This window comes from Pholis gunnellus, assembly GCF_910591455.1.
Source record: "Pholis gunnellus genome assembly, chromosome: 8".
NCBI classification, from domain to species: Eukaryota; Metazoa; Chordata; class Actinopteri; order Perciformes; family Pholidae; genus Pholis; species Pholis gunnellus.
Window position 1 is genome coordinate 6,788,879 of NC_136534.1, and position 17,432 is coordinate 6,806,310.

General features: G+C 41.9%; 1 protein-coding gene across 2 annotated transcripts in view; it reads right to left on the reverse strand.

The window, feature by feature from the left end:
- Window positions 1–3,264: 3,264 nt before the first annotated feature.
- me1 (malic enzyme 1, NADP(+)-dependent, cytosolic) overlaps window positions 3,265–17,432 on the reverse strand; it is a 68,529-nt gene continuing 54,361 nt past the window's right edge. For both annotated transcript variants that reach the window (XM_079164010.1, XM_079164011.1), the window contains 9 exons: window positions 15,905–16,008; window positions 8,253–8,362; window positions 7,696–7,793; window positions 6,811–6,924; window positions 6,150–6,255; window positions 5,764–5,906; window positions 5,284–5,457; window positions 4,353–4,451; window positions 3,265–3,892 (listed from right to left, as the gene is read on the reverse strand). In XM_079164010.1, the coding sequence (XP_079020136.1) occupies window positions 3,725–3,892; window positions 4,353–4,451; window positions 5,284–5,457; window positions 5,764–5,906; window positions 6,150–6,255; window positions 6,811–6,924; window positions 7,696–7,793; window positions 8,253–8,362; window positions 15,905–16,008 (1,116 nt within the window). In that variant the 3' untranslated portion in view covers window positions 3,265–3,724. The remainder of the gene's footprint in view (window positions 3,893–4,352; window positions 4,452–5,283; window positions 5,458–5,763; window positions 5,907–6,149; window positions 6,256–6,810; window positions 6,925–7,695; window positions 7,794–8,252; window positions 8,363–15,904; window positions 16,009–17,432) is intronic.

A 17,432-nucleotide genomic window follows, 5' to 3' on the forward strand; every position in this document is an offset into this window, starting at 1 on the left:
GCAGTCATTTTTTTCCAAATCAGATATTATGCCGTTTGTTTCAGCAGATGCTCTTAGACTGTGTGGCTCTGAAGAAAAACTGTGAAGGAAAATGTTAAAGATTTGAGAACAGACACTTCAGCATTGCCCTCAGAGATTATTGGCGATCTCAGTACCAGCAAGACACAGAAGCATAGTGAGATTTCAGTCATGTCTGCTCGTACTTACAGATACTAGTTGTTTTTTGAAGAACGCATTTACTTAGCTGTTTATATAGGGGGGCTTAGCAAATTGGAGGAAAGATGAGGAAAAATGTCAAGAAATGTGTATACAAAATTAAAATAAAATGTAAATATGACTATTTCAGAATATCATTTATAATAATATACAACATATCAACATAGAATTTGCCTGCCAGTCACAACAACATTCATCACGTCATAAGCTGAGTATTGACCTGTAACACTCTGCGCCTGATATTTAGCTAGCTAGCGCTAACTCACAAAAATGGACAGGTTTTTGAAAAGACAGACCTGACGAGCACGCACACACACACACACACACACACACACACACACACACACACACACACACACACACACACACACACACACACACAAATGTTGTTAAACTAAACTTATAAGCAATGCTTAGAATGGGAAAAATAAATATTGAATCTAATGGAACGATTACAAATTTGAAATATGAATGGAATTATTACTATCATTGCATTAATAAAAAATAGGAAATATATATTCAGATGTTTTTTTTTTCTATTTTAAAATCCATAGGTTTTTAAAGACATCTGGTAAAAGGCTGGTTGAGAACTGGTGACTGTAAACATGTTGCTGCTGTTAGTAACATCTTAGTTTGGTAAAAATGTCTGAAAACACAACTATAATGATGGATTTCTCTGTGACAGCCGCATACATTAATAAGAAATGGCCTTTTTAGCAGTGAACAGACCAGCAGTAAGTAATGTCACCATAATGAAATTCATTTCATTTTGCAAATTATAGACGGTTATAATATCCACATAGGTTTTGTCCAATTTACCCATCATGATCCTTATTATCTCAGGCTATAATGTCCATTCACTGGCTGAGTCACACAGAGACCAGGAACAATACAGGAGTCTGAACTATTATATGTATATGAAGATGTAGCTGGTGAAAATAGCCGGCAGTGAATGCCGTGATTTAGTTTTGCCGCATTATTGCGTTTATAGTAATTATCTTGTGTCGTTATATGAATTCATTAGCAACACAGGCTGCAGTAGACTCATAGGAGAAGGTGATGAGAGGAGAACGCGTGCTGGCGAGGACAGATGATGATCGACAAATGTGTGCATTCAAATCATTATTTTCACAAATGTTACATTGAAGTGCCTTTTAAGGCCTTTCACTGACCTCTGCTCCAACAATATGTTAGAGCGCCCTCTGCTGGTGTTTTATGGGAGGACGCTCTTCTTCACTGAGCTGCACATTTAAGAGTATCAAGCAAGCTTAAATCAGTAGATCTGCAATGTTTGCAACAAGTGGCAAGTTAAAGTAAATCATACATTGTGAAAGGATAAAACAAACAATGGGCCCTGAGAGGAAAATCAAATCATGCTGTCTGAACTGTGGTTACACAAGAATCCAAGCAGGACATGCTGAGAGTGCGTTGGTGACCATGCAGATGGGAAAGCGTTTTTTTTTTCTGGCTCAAAGCCAGACAGGCGACAGGGAGGATGGGTAGACAGGCGACACTCCCTCAGGGGCCGTACTGATTGGCACTGATCACAAGGTCTCCGCAAGGTGCCATTTCATGTGAGACTGTAAACAAGGTCAAAGCGATGTCGGGTTACAGCTGCTAATCACCCGGCCTGTCTGTGACCAGCAAGGTGCCACATAGGGCTGCAGGGTGAGGCGGTAAGCAGAGAGAGAGAGAGAGAGAGAGAGAGAGAGAGAGAGAGAGAGAGAGAGAGAGAGAGAGAGAGAGAGAGAGAGAGAGAGATAAGGTAATAAGGTAGTCGTATACAGAGGGGGGTGTTAATGGAAGTCAGCTTTAGATAAACAGTTCAGCTTAAAGTGAAGGAGAAATGGTCAAGTTAAGTTAGCTAGTTGTAAAGGATGAGCAAAAAGTATTTGATAAATGGTGAAATAGCTAAAGGTAACAGATGGAAACTTGTTAGCTAGCATAGAGATATATTGCTAAATCAGCAGTTCACATAGATGCCTAAAAGTAAAAGATAAATGGTTGAAATAGTTAAACCAAGCTCAAAGTGATGGGATTTGGTTAGAGTGCAACTTTGACCAAAGATATGTTCAAACAGCATCATGACATAGGAGCTGTTCATGTGTGTTGGTACGCCATGTATGGTCGTGGGCAGCTGACCACTGGATGGTGTTGACATTGAGACATATCGATCACCGGGTCAGAGTGGTGGTCGCCCAGGGCTGAATTAAAAGGGAGGGCGAGGCAAGGAGAGAAAGCTAATGTTTGTCTCTCCAAATTCATGCCCGGGGCCAGACGCTCAACGCTGAACGCTGACTGGTCCGGTTGCTTCTCTATTGATTTCAGACCGGGTTGGGCAGCAGGCCAGCCAAGGCCTCTGGTACTGACTGTCTGGCCAGTGATTGATTCGTTAATGTAAAATAATCTCCACTTTAAATCAGACAGTGGACAGACACAAAATGCACCGATGGACCATAAACCAGTTTGAGTCCCCTGCTGCTTTTACTGTGTCTTGCATGTACACACCAATTGAGTGTGCGGCTCTGTTTGAGTGTTACACATACCACAACTATTGCATGTTCCCTTAGTAGTTGTATGACGATGAATTGTATGATGGCACATCCTGATTAAGTCTCAATAAGGTTCTTTAGTTTCCTGTCAAAATCAATCTAAAAACAAACATTTGCACATAAAGTTGATAATGGGGCTGTATAAGGATACTCTGCTAATTGTATTGCAATGACAGAAATGGGCCTCTAGAGGGAGACAGAGCACCTTAAGATGCATTTCAGAAACACCTTGGAGCATTTTCAAGTTGGCAGTGATGTATGGAGTGTTATATGGATAAAGACTAAATGAACAGTTCGTACATTCTGTCTTGCCTGATGATAAAGCAACAGAATGATACAAAGTGAGCGCCAGAAGAAAATAACTTTTGTTTACAGCATTTCTCCATGAAGGCTACTAAAATTCTAATATCTTTAACAGAAGTCCCTTTTATATCCAAGTCTAACTCTCAACACACCCGTCTTTTTCCAGTAAAAATGCATCAGTCAGACATTAATCAAAACCATTTTTATTTGACAAAGAGTTTTCGGATTATAGTTAACACAGTCAACAAGTAGCTGGCAATTACAGCACAACTAAAAGCAACCTGTGAAGGACTTCCCTTGAATATATTATCGTAAAATGTAATGTGATAACAACCATTAGTGCAATATTTCAACATCTGCAAACTGCTTCCTGTTTCTCATTTCATCGGCGTCCTTCGCTCTTGGTGATTCATAAATGAGCTTTTTCTTAAACTGGAGTTTTAGACTACTGACTATTCTGGAGAGAGAGAGACAATAAATACACAAAGCTCAATACCTCTGCATGTGTTGCTACCATTGATTTCACAATCACAAATAAATGAGAAAAATTCTACACACAGCCCCTTTCTTATCCCAACGTCATGTCTTGCGATGGTATTGCACGTCAGTCAGCGTACCCCTCCAGGGCTCGTTGGGTCTCTCTGTCCAGTGCATTAAAGTTTGCATGTCTGCACAGTCATGCTGTCCTCTGGCCAGCGGTACGAGTCCACAGCGAACTCGTCATAGTCAGTGCTATAGGTGAGGGAGTGAACGTAGGCTTCTTTGTCGGACGGCTCCGGGCGAAGTGCCGCCATGTTGTGCTCATAGGCATACTCCATGATCTGTAATGCACAGGGTTTGAGAAGGTTTTTTTTTTTTTTTAAAGTTTCACAAGCCCTCATACAAGGCACGAGAAAGCATATTTAGCAGGGGTCTGGGGGTCCTCCCCCGGGATATTTTCAGCGTCCAACAGTTCCATGCATTATGCACCAACTGATGGGAATGTTGTTCTTTTTATATTAAGGAAAACATAAAGGTAGGTGACTCAAGGCTTCCGCTCTCAGCCCTTTTGTTCTGAGCATTTAGAAGCAACAGTCTCCATTATTTATCAATGCATTTTCATCATATTTAACGTTTATCATACCATAATGGATATTCAACAAAGGCTCAGTTGGACAGGCATTGCCATGCTGCCAGCTCCAAAACCACAGATGAATGATGAGTCTACAGCGATGCACAGTGTCGGCTATAAAGCCCTTTAAGGTGCATCTGCTCTTCATTGTGTGCGCACTGAGCTCTGACCTTGACAGCCAGTTTGAGAGAGACGTCCCTGATGGAGCTGAGAGGAGGATACAGCCTTCCCTCTGCCAGGTCCTTCTCTGTCACCAGGTGAGCGAGAGCCTGTTAAAAGGTGACACACACACACAAACAACTCATGTTACTAGAGAAGGAAATCATCGAAACACACCTCCTTGTGTTGCACGAGTGCGATCACTCTCAGCTAAGTACAGTGAGAGGCAGAGATCGGTGGTCTGAAACGTTGAGAAATACTACATCAGGCATAAGTGCTCTAGTAAATGGAATCTGTTTCCCTCATAAACCTAAGTCAAATCACTCATGAAGTATTAGTTTTATGGATGAATGTGAGAAGATAGCCGAAAAGATTGCCGTCCTCAGCACTGCCAGAGGCTTCAGTGACAGACAGCGATTCAGAGCTGGAGGTCAAATCAGACTATTTAAGTAAGTTCAGCAGTATCATTAGTATATAGTGTTGGTGGCATTACTTTGGATATTTCCAGATATTTCAGTATGCACCGTAGTTTTTGTTAAAGTACAACCGTTTTAAAGTTACAGTACGACATTTCTACGTTTTCCAACACCAAACCGCATATAAAGACACATTTATGCATCTGTAGTAATAATCCAGTGATCCAATAAAAAAAGTATAAAACTCACAAGGGGCATTTGTTCTGCATTCAGTACTTGCCTGCCTACAAGCCTACACATACCCTTGCTTCTACAATAAACCATTGAAATCATCCTGCTGTCTACGCACTTTTACACAAGTTACATTTGAATGCTTTCATGCTTTGACCTTGTCCTTTGAGTGCCAGGTGTTCAGGGGCAACGTGACTTATGTATAACACACAAGTACAGATTCATGCATTGATTGATCAATAATGTAAACGTTGTGAAATAGGGTGTGTGTACACTGTAGATGTGGGTGTGCAACCTCTGCTGCAGTGAGGAAGATTTCCTCAGTGATATGTCGGATGGCGCAAGCGGTGACAGCCAGGCCCACTCCGGGGAAGATGTAGGCGTTGTTTCCCTGACCAGGGAAGAAGGTCCTCCCGTCAGACAGGGTGACCGGGTCAAACGGGCTGCCACTGGCAAAGATGCCCCGCCCCTGCAACATAACGAGGTATATCAATATTCTTATTGTTACCTCCGCCATGAAGGTTGTGTTTTCATTTCAGTTTGTCGGTTGGTTTGTTTGTCTACCGGCCCAATTTCCATGAAACCTTTTGTGCAGGTGTTGACCTGACAGATGGTTTTGTTGCACGGAACCGTCGGAGAAGCCGTCATTGGAAGTGCCCTTCTAGTGACTATTATTACCAACTTTATTCACCCATTCATTAGAGATGACCAAGGAAATCATTCATAGCCATGTATGCGAGTATTATTGTGATGAATAAGGGTCCTCAGCGAGTACCCCTGTGAGTGTGTAACACTGCTCGGCAGTGCATTCTGCTTTGCTGGTCGGGTTGCTGAGGGCAAAGATGATTGGGCGTTCATTGAAGGAAGCCATGTCTGTGATGATCTGCTGGGTGAAGGCCCCGGCAATGGCTGCCACACCTGAGACAGAAAGCAATCAATATGCAACAAGATATATATCATTTTCAGTCTTCCAACTTTAAACACATCTTCACTTTCCATATGACAATAAACCCTCACTCAAGTCAACAATGTTAGGCTACTATCAGTCTTTTCTTTCGATGAGCCCTTGCATCTAATCCATCAGTGACAATCTGTTCAACACGTGGCGTCAAAATGGCTAACCGGCTGCCTCGTGAAAACATCAAGTGCTTGTTGTTTTACCAATGATAGCTGTAGGTTTCAGTTCCCGAACCACATCCTCCAGTTTCTTCATCTGTGGGTGCTGATGAGCAAACCTCTCCTTCTCGTGAGTCAGCTGCTCTCGACCCTGAGGATTTGGAGAAGAGGAGGACTATTAAAGACATAAAACCATCTGTGGAAAAATAGCACCAAAACACAGTTTGATACTTAGAGTCATTGGCATTGCTCCCTAACACTTAAAGGAATGAGGGGTTTCTGGTAAGAGAGAGAAAAGCGGAGGTGAAGAGATGGGTGGTGGGATGGAGGAGAGAGAGTGGTGGAGTGGAAGAAGCAGTGAGAAAGCTGGGAGTTGAGGACAGTGAAGAGGAGGAGGAATGAGGGATGAATCACATGGATATGGTGGACAAAACAGATGTGTAACAGATGTTGATGTTTTGCAGTGAATCCAAGGACAAACCTGTCACGTAAATTAACAAACCATAGGAAATGTTTATTCTTGATTGTGGAGGTAACTGCTTAGGAAAATCCACCCTTAGACGTTTTTAACCCGTGATAACATCAACTTGTGATGTTATCACTGTGTAATTTTTTTCCCAGGATTTATTTTTCTAACTGGACCGTTTATTCTGGTCAGATTTCATTGGATTATTGCATGTGCATGTGCAGCACTTTATCAACAGACCTTGACAATGAGGCCCTTGGAATCGACCATCCAGATCTTTTTCAAGCACTCCTCCTTAGCGAGTCCCTCCTTCTCCATGGCCATGGCGATCAGCTCAGCAATCCCCATCGCTGCCTGGGAAGCCAGACAAAAGAGGAGGGGGAGAGGAGCTGCATCATGACATCTCCATGCCAGCAATAGTCAGAAAAAATGTCCCATTGGACCGAAGGACCCATTTTCCTGCAGTCCGTTTCCAGGCAACAAAACTACTTAGTTAGGTTTAGGAAAAACATCAGGGTTAGGCCGAAGATAAGTACACAAACTAAATACATACCTAAACAAGTACAAGCACAGAAAACACGCCACAAACGTCACTAACGTAACTTCAAGTCAAGTCAACAATACTTTTGTTTTCACATTAGACACAAACGTCGGTCTCCTGGGTATATTTTCAGATTTTTAACAACTGTATTATTAATGGGATTATATTTAAATGAAAATATGGAATATATTGTGATTTATTGGAAGAATCCATCTGTGTAAAATGATGGAATGGAACAATGGAATGATCTTTTGTTTCATAGCCACATTTTCCTGCCACTGCGCAATTCACCTGTGAGGCCGGCAGTCGAATCAGGCTCCTTAGATTGAATCATCGTATTATCGACTATTCGGGGTCACTCCTACTACAGTTGGCTTTAATGAGCAAACTTTAGATAAATATTGCTGTTGTGTAACTGACATTACTGACACAGATCGCTGACGTCACCACACTTTCACTACATTTCGTCATGTCAACTTTTTTTAATGGTTTTATCTAAAAAAATAAAATGTAATTAAACATGCTGTACTTCACTTTAAGATATATATTTACAGTCTGTCTCGCTTCAAGTGTGCTGCACATACCTCTCCTGCACCTTGGAACACAATGGTATGGTTGCACATTTTGCTCTTGGTGAGGCGGAGAGCGGCCAGGAGTCCAGCTACTGCCACTGCAGCGGTACCTACGGAGTATTATAGTGCAACATCAACGCTTTTTAGTTTAATATACTCCGACTGATATTCTTAACAGAATGTGTGACATTCATGTTACTGCTGCACCTTCGAGAGTGACAAAGGAAACAAAAACATTCAAATTAGGAATCAGATGTTTTCTTGCTTTATGGCAGATAATGAGCAGAAATAAGAATATGGGCAAACCATTCATTCATTTATAACAACTGTGGAGTTAGAAAAGACTAAGTAAAGCTAATTGCAAATTGCTGAATCATTACCGCACGAGCACATGAGTGATTCACAATCACATCCCACATCTTAGAACCAACACATATTATTCATATTTTACACTGATCATAAGGTTTTATGAAAGAGAAATGAATGATTGGGTTAGCTGGACAGAGAAGAATGTCCGTGTGTGTGTGTGTGTGTGTGTGTGTGTGTGTGTGTTTGTGTCGTTGAGTTACCTTGGATGTCATCGTTGAATGTGCAGTACTTGTTGCGGTACTTGCTCAGCAGCCTGAAAGCATTAACATTTGCAAAGTCCTCAAATTGAATCAGACAGTCCATTCCATACCTGAAGAAAAGGAGAAATAAAAGGAGATAACCTTTATTGGTGAATGGTCATTTAATAGGCTTTTGCACACACTCACACACATAAAACACATAAAGAGAGCAGTCTCCACTTTCAGAGACTTTGTTTCAGTCCTGAAGGGGGCGCTGTCCTACCACACTACACCGCACAGGTCAGGAATGAAGAGGGTTGATGTCAGCCTTTCAGAGCAGTATTTCAGTCTCACAGTTATATATAAAATATTTCAATAAATAGAGAGGAATACTTTTGTGTTAGAAGTTATGTCTAAAGTCAAAATGAAAGACAGAACTTTGTACACTGTTTTGTTTCGTTGACGTTCGACAAGCTGACACCTGTTTTCCCCGACTTCACAATGAGAGGAGGTCAAACCTCCACAAAGGGGTAGAATCACAAACCCACCCAATTAGAGGGGAAAGAACACCGAGCCCACCCAGTCTCCCAGTAAAGCAGCCGTGTTCAATTTTTACAAGATGCTGCTCAGACATACAGTCAATACAGGAGCCTGTGCGTGTGAACTCCCACAGAAAACATCATACAATAAAAATAAGCCATAAGGCCGGCGTTATGAGTCTGTAAATTAGATTTAGCAGCGACAAAGAGGAATCCCGAGTCCTCATGCCTTTCAACAGATGCAGCTTTTGTTCAGGGAATTTTACTGGATGTTTGCAGAGCCACTGCAAGATGAAAGACAGGCCTTCAGCTGTAGAAAAAAAAAAAAAGGTGACCTGGTGATGGTGTGCAGGATAACATTATGTCTGAGAAGCTCATGGCAGATAGATGTAATACTATGCTCAATACTCTATATCAATAACGATTTTCTGACATTGGCTTCAAGTCTTAATCATTTTACAATGTCCATTATATGAACTAAACTTTTGCCGGCTGAAATGATAACTGTCGCTAGCAGATTGGAGCAACTGGAGCTACCAAGCTAACTAAGCTAAGGTTAGCTTCATTAGTTGAGAAAAGGCCGTTAGGAGGAGGATCGATCAGCGTGTAGGCAAGTGTAACAACATCTTGGATAGCGAGTTTTGCCGCAGTGCTAACTTCCTTGAATCCAAAAAAGACCCAATATAATAACCTGAAACTATTCTATGCTCTTTGGAAATAATGCTAGGCTACTGCAGTAAGCTAGTTAGCCGGACAATCATGTTAGAGCAGATGGTTATATAGTTTCGTGAAGGCTAAAAGCTCTTGCAATACTTAGCAGGCTATCGCTGCAGAAACAATGGGAGGAAAGGGTGAGGTTGTCTGAAACCTGTATTAAAAACACCAGGGATGTCTCAGTGAGTGGCGGAGGAAATTGGGGACAGGCCAACACCTGCAGGCCTGCCAGTCAACTGAACAACAGGGGGGTGTTGAAATCCTTCCTTGTCACATTTGTTTTTCACAGTTAAGATACTGTTTTACTCTTTTCTTCGTTCAGTCTTTAAACTTTCTTTCTTTTCATGAAACCCCACCTCAGAAGGAAAGGGAGGTTATTGTCAAATTCACTCAAGCTGTTTCCCACTTGTTACTGTGACTGCTAAACGGCTTAAACTTTCAGCAGGAGGAGGATGAAGCTGAGCGGAAGCGGGGCAAGAAAGAAATGCAGGACGAGAAGCAACCAGTTCAACTGCAATAAAACCTAACGTCCCGATGAGAGAGAGCACCAACGCCAGGTCACTCTTCCTCCTCCCCACTGCGAGACACCGATTCCTGATACCGACACTGACAGACTGACACAGACAGGCTGACTTACTGCCAACACGGCAGTAGCGCCGAGGAGGGAAATGTGTTTTCTATCAAGCAGAGAGCAGCACTATAAGCACAGAGAGCCTGTGAGAAGAGGAGGAGTAATGAGGCCAAGAAAGGAGCTGTAAACTTTTCATTGTGTTGGGGCTTTTGGAAGACGGAGACAGGCGCCCTCTGGTATGGTTTGGTGCAACTTGCCGCTGCAGAGGTCACACCAGTTCATGCAGAACCAACCTGTCTAAACAGAGAGCCCAAAGAGATGGATGTGTGAGGGTAGAGCTCTGCAGGAGCTGATACTCATGCTGCAACTATTCTGTAAAGACTGAGAGGATTAGCATTTAAGTTTACATATAAGAGTGAAAAACTATTTATTTCAAAATGTCAGCCAAGAAAGATCAGAGACTCGATCTGACAAAGACCTGACAGCAACTGAGCTGTGAACACATGCATATTTATGGGCATCCACTGACCATAAACTACAGAGTGACTATCTGTGGTTGTGGTACTGCGGAAAAGAAAGGAAAATCTTCCCGATGCAGAAAGCTCTTTGGTCCTTGGCCTGAGCCATAAAGATAGGGGGAATGTCTTTGACAACGTGTGTGTGTGTGTGTGTGTGTGTGTGTGTGTGTGTGTGTGTGTGTGTGTGTGTGTGTGTGTGTGTGTGTGTGTGTGTGTGTGTGTGTGTGCTTTGCCTACAACAAAACTCCTCTTTGGCCATTTGTGTTCATCGTCCCTATTGTGCCTGAAAGTCTGTTGTCCGTCCTTGACGACCCTCCGAATGGAACGCCAAAATCTGACAATGCACCTATTTGCCATCTGAATAGTGGGATTATTGTTGCTGGGTAACAACACAGGAAAACTGGAAATAGATGTGGTAAAGGTGCCCAAAGTGCCATAAAACGTTATGGTATCATTAATTATACTGCACACTTCTTACTTAAACATTACTTCAGGGAATTACACTGTAAAAGATTTTAGATAATAATTATTTATTATTATGGTTTGCATGAATATTTTTAGCTTGGGAACTAAACATTGGGCCCCTGGGAAAAGGGTTGATGTTAAAACACTGGGAAACAGTAAACCAGCTCTGGGGTCCAATGGATCTATCAAATACTCAAAACTGATGTAAAGAAGAACCTTTTAGATCCTATCACATCATCAGTCCTGAATGATAAATGCGCATCATATACTTTCGCTCAGAAACAAACTATAGTGAATGTTATTGGCCAAAATTCAGTATTAAGAGTTGTGTATCACTCACAAATGAGTATTGATGAGTCTAATTTATTTCTAGGTCACTTCTCAAAGCAATTTTGGTAGCCCTTAGTAGGCTTTTATCTTGTTTATCTTATCATTCATTTAATTGTTACTATTGAAATTTCTTTGTATTTAAATGTATAAAATAGCGTTACATTTGGTGAGGAGTGACTTTCAACTCAAAACTAAGTTCAGGACTTGACTGCTGCCAAAGCAATGACTTTGTTCTCCCTCGCATGGCTGTTATGAAAAAAAATAAAGAGAAGGTGTATCCCTGCTGTTGAGATTTGGCAGTGAGATCACTTTCCATCTCTTCGTCTGGTGCTTTGTCAACAACAGTGTCTGTTCAGTGACTTCTGAGACCTAAAAGGGCTTGCTGGGAAAGCACTCACACCCGTCACTATATATGAGACAACAGGCAAGGAAATGTTTCATGATCACTGGCTTCCCCTCCCATCTATAAGTTTATTCATGACAAATGGTTATAATCAACAGTAACAGTGGATGATCACATGACTACTACGTGGGAAACAGGTTGTTCTTAGTGACTCTGCAGCTCCCCTCAGCTTTACAGAGTGTTTTAGCATCTTTCAGCTCATTGTTTTGGTTCCCTGGCTCACAACTTTACTCTACTGGTTCACTTTTGCTGCTCTCAGGGTATTTTTTTTTTTGTTGAGCTACATTAAGTAGCTGTTTTCAACCAAAAAAGCCCCCATAAACTACCTGCTTAGCACCAAACAGCTGAGCGACAAAGAGAAGTGGCTGAACATAGTGAAACATTTAGCAGCTAAAGAACCACATATTTCTTAGTCAGTGGTGAGCAGCGAAACAGATATAAAAATAGAGCAAATATTGGACTTTGGACATTCATCAGACAGACACCAACGCATAAGAATGCTCTGAATATCTAAAGAAGCAACTGTTTGCCACCCAATTTGGACATGTACGTTGTTTGAGATAGCCCAAAGTGGCCAGCAAATCAGTTATTGCAGGTTGAAGCCCTGAGGTAAGAGCGCCTTGTGAGGTATTCTTCAGTGAAACTGAATATTTCAGCAGTGTACAGTTACAAGAGGGATTTAAAACAAATCCTTTGGGTTTGATTGTACCGCTAAAGAAGTGGGCGGGCTTAGAATGTAGAGTAATGGGGAGCTACAGATTGATTGACGCATAGATGTCATTCTGTTACTGGTGGAAATTGGTCCGCACTAGCTTATGTAAGCACACTTCACATTCTGTTTTACAGGACAAAAAGATTATTGGATTTTGATATAAAATATATATAAAATACTAAATATGATTTTTTTTTTTTTTGCATGTATTGTTTAATAGGTGCACAGTATGACCTGGGATGTGATCTAAAAGGGATAAAAAGCCTTTATCATTTCATTCTGACTTTTGACATAAACTCTTAAATACTTCATGCTTCATCAGCTCCATCAGGACCTTGTGGGTATGGCTCAATCAGATTTGATTGACGGTTGCCTTTTAAACAACCCCACACCTGTTATCAGATATTTTGACGGAAATACTGCCAAATCCTGATTGGTGCTCAGAAATCACCTTCTTCCAACTAAGCCCCGCCCACTTCAAACCAGTCAAAACCTCACATGTGAAATAGTTTTTTCGCTTATTGCAAGAAGCCGACTGAGTAAAATGTAGGGCCTCTGAATCTACATTCATCATTCCTTTGCATTGCACAAACTATATGAAGGCAGGTGTTTTGACTTATCGGATTTTCCCGCAGGAGACATCTGGAAACGGAAAAACAGCCAGACAGGCAGACAAGACACCTGCAGGCGAGACTCTAAACCTTTCTAGCCGCTGGGCCGCTTAAGCTATCTGCGAAATGCTAGCAGAACAACACAAAGCTCCTTTGTGCTTGAAACTTTTATACTGCAGCGATTTATGACGTGCCGCTATAATACGGGTCGAAGTATGAAAGAACAATAGCTGGACTCATTGTTTTCTGGAGGCGCACTTTCACGGTGTCTTAATACCAAACCAGTCCAATGTATTGAGAATAGCTGCTTGTGACTTTATTATTAATGTCTGACAGTATGAAAAAGAGCGCGAGACATGAGACGCGCTCCCATGTGGCGAATCACTCAGACTTTGGCGTTACGTCTGGGCCGATCTGTAGAACAGGGGAGTTAACGAGTGACCCAGATCCTTCAGGAAACACGATCCGGCTTCACCTGAGACTTGATGAAATCTGAACCCCCAGCTAACAGGAAGTAGGTGGAAGTCGTATGTACTCGTAGGCGGGGAGGGAAAGGTGATTCTCTTAGTCGGAGCTCTGCAAAGAAGGTCACACACAAGGGTGCTCTGTCCAAACACAGCTGTCGAACCTGCGTGCATATATGTGTGTATACACGTGCGCGTACACACGCACACACACACACACACACACACACACACACACACACACACACACACACACACACACACACACACACACACACACACACACACACACTCACTGTCTGTTACCGCGGTCCCTACAGGGCTTCATGGCTGAACCGTAATAAATCCCCAGCCCCCTCTTGCTCTCCTGAGAGCCAGCATCTCTCAGCACACGTTATTTCTTAAATCCCCGAGCCGTCATTGAAGACAAAGACGCATTCTGCATTCTTTCTCCTCTCCTCATCAGTCTTTTCTCTGTGTTCTTTATTCTCTCGGTGCCAAGAGTTTCAAATAGTTGATGCCATTCATGTGGTTATTGCTTGCTATTCAGATATATATGGAGCACAACTCTGCGCCTGTTGTGTCAAACACTGTACAATCATTTCTGACATAGAAATATACTTTTCATTGTATCAACCTGAGGTCTAAAAATACTTGAACTTATATTTTAGAGTTAAATAGCTTGGGAAAATAGCTTAGCACCGACACATGAAACCACGTTTCATTGTTTACACTCACTGTAGCTTATTGTGGAATAGTTGCATTTAGTAGAAAGAAAAGCTAAAGTGTTATTGCCGTGTGACTAAAAGCGCTTTTCAACTCCAGCACATCCCTCCAGTTCCATCTCATCAGCTTTATAGAGCGGAATTCTCCCAGAGAAATCTGCACAGACCAAGACAAATACAATAGGGATTAAGGGGCGATGAAAAAGGTTATTGTTTCCCTGACAGAAAATACAGAGAAACCTGGCCTTGAATCAAACACTCAGTTGCATCATTCTCCTTTAACTGAGATGATGGATTAAAAAAAAACTCCCTCCCTACTCCCTCTGCTTATTGATGATGAGTCAATCTGGACTATTTTAGTTCTCGTTCACATTTCCTAGAAAACTAAATAGGAATATTACTTAAAAGACTGCAGAGCTGTAATCATTCATTCAATCTCTGAACCCATAATTACTCATTTTCCGCCAATCTGGCTCCTTTGGGGAAAAAGCTCTGCTGTTCCCTGTAGTTGAGAAGCCACCCGGTTATTAGAGTCATGGATTCCTGTTGCCAGCTGGAGGGGGCCCAGACATCTCCTACTGGACTCTCATGTGTGCCCCTGTGTGTGTGTGTGTGTGTGTGTGTGTGTGTGTGTGTGTGTGTGTGTGTGTGTGTGTGTGTGTGATCCCTTCATAGCGCACAGGGACGCAGAGATACGCAGATGTGTCGGCATGCATGCAAGCCACAAAGTATACAAAAGTCTCATTAAGGGTAGGACTGCAATAAAAACATCAGCATGACTGCACCTAGTTTTAGCTCAAGAGAGGAGGGAAAAGATACGATCAATGTGTGTGCAAACCAAATGCATGACAATATGGAACATTGAACACTTCAGTCTCCCTCTGCCTCTAAGTCAAGCCAAAGCTAACCCCTCACAGTGAACCACTGCTGAATCAAACATGACACCACAAGTCTGAATTATGCCTCCTCTGTGCTTGGGGAAGATACGGTGAGATAGGTTTCCTGGTCTGCCACCACTGGAGTCAACACAGAGATTCCTGCAAACTTCGCTGTTTACATGCTCAATCATTCTGCATTCAGGATAATCATGCAGAGAAGTTCTCCTGTCACCACTGGAAAAGTCCAATTGGCTGAGTTTCTGTGGACTAACAAGCAAGACTGATCATTATGGGCAGGTTCAAAATACATTATGTTACGCTGCCAAGAGTCAAAAACATACAAGTGTTCAGCTCAACTGCTGGAGGCTCAACCGGTATCTGAATAGTTGGTTAGCTGTGCTGTCAGAATTCTGTCGGGAGAAGATCATGCCACCGAAATCAATAGCACTAATGGTAACCAAGGCTCTCTGATCACTTTTCAATAAGCGGATGTTTCCATTCAGCCAGTGGGCAGAGTTTTGATTGACGCTGCTGAGCAGCAATATAAACTTAGTTCAAAGAAAGTAAAACCGAATCATCTGCGACCGAAGTTCCAGACCGTTGAATCCCAAAAGGTCTGGCTCCATCACACTGGATGTACCGACTATGCTGAACTGCTGGACATATTTCTTTTAACAGCACCATGTGCTGTTTGTATTAAAAAAATGACAATAGCAGACTGCATGAGGCCAATAGGATCATACCTGTCTGACACAGCCTTCATAAATTCATCCAGCAGGTCATCATAGGCCTGGCCCCGCACTCTCTTATGTCTCAGCCCAATGTAGAGAGGGTCCTTCAGCAGTGCCTGCAAAAACACATGGAGGCAGAGGACAGAATGGAAGGTGAGAGGAGGGAATGTGATACTGATGGGAAGACTGAAGGAGAAGGGGGAGGAAAGGAGGACACTTTTTTTGTTTTTGATGTCCATCTCAACTTAATATTTCTGTCTTTAAAGCTGCACTCGGTAACTGTACAAGTTAGTAACTGTTTTAAAAGAGTACCCTGCCAATTTAGCATTACACTCCTAGAACAATGTTGGATCAACAGCAGTTAAAATGATGCAGCCGAACCAGATACTGCCTTTTATTCCATGCATCCTTCTTACTCGTCAAAAACGGGCACCAACGTTACCCACAATGCAACTCGACAGCTAACTTTTGGTGAGGGATTTAGGTGCGTTTTCTCTGCTAGCCTCAAGCAGAGATGAGGAGGCTACTAAACTCACTTCTTTCTAAGTCCACACCTCAAGATTTAGTTTTATTTTCAAACTTGTAGTCTTCAACCCGGACAGACTTCAACTTTTTTTCAGATGCAGTAAAATTCCCCCCAAAAATTACTTTGATGTCTAAAATCCATGCCGTTCCCCTTTAAGACCTTGACTACAAGAAAGTCTAATGTGATGCGAGTAGATTATAACCAGTAGGCCTACACTCATTTATCAAACTGTAAGCATTCAGATTGAATTGGTTTGTTCCTACTTCAGTTAGTACCAAAGTGCATAATTCTCTTCGGCAAAGAAACTACAAAATTATTAGGAAATTTAAGACGTGTAAATAAAAAAGCTTTACCGTGTGTAACTAGACTGTGCTCCAGTTATAAGGGATCACATTTCCATAAAGTTGGGGGGCTTTTAATAGACTAATAAAAGTAGCTGAAGTGAAAATATCCACTTATTCCCAAGTGTGTGCCAAGTCCCAAACAGAGGATCCTACACTTCCCAAAATGCAAATTTATAGTGTCTTGTAAATGCCCACCTGTTTATCAAACATGATGGCCAAAGCTTGTAACACAAGCTTTGTGTTAAAAATGTCCAAGTCCAAATAACTGATGATGTAATTTGTATTTATTCAGACTATTAAATAGCACCTTCCAGAGCCAAAGAAGACTTTTTACTACTGTTCTCACAGGCTGAGCAAACTTCTCTGCGTGATTTCTGTGCAGTCTTGACATTTGACCATGTTCACCATTATAGTTCAGCGTATTAGCACGATAACATTATACATCAGCACAAAACACAAATCACAGCGGAGGCTGATGGGAATGTCATTCGTTTTTCAGGTATAAAGAGGTAAAATATTCTTCATAGAGCGTACGCTTGAACTGGTATACATTTTTAAATGTCAAAAATATGTTTTACTGCTGCTACACCAGTACATTGCTTTGCTCCTGTGCTGGTACGCCGGTCTGTTTCTCCAATCTGTCATTTACTGACTATGGATGAGTTGCTCA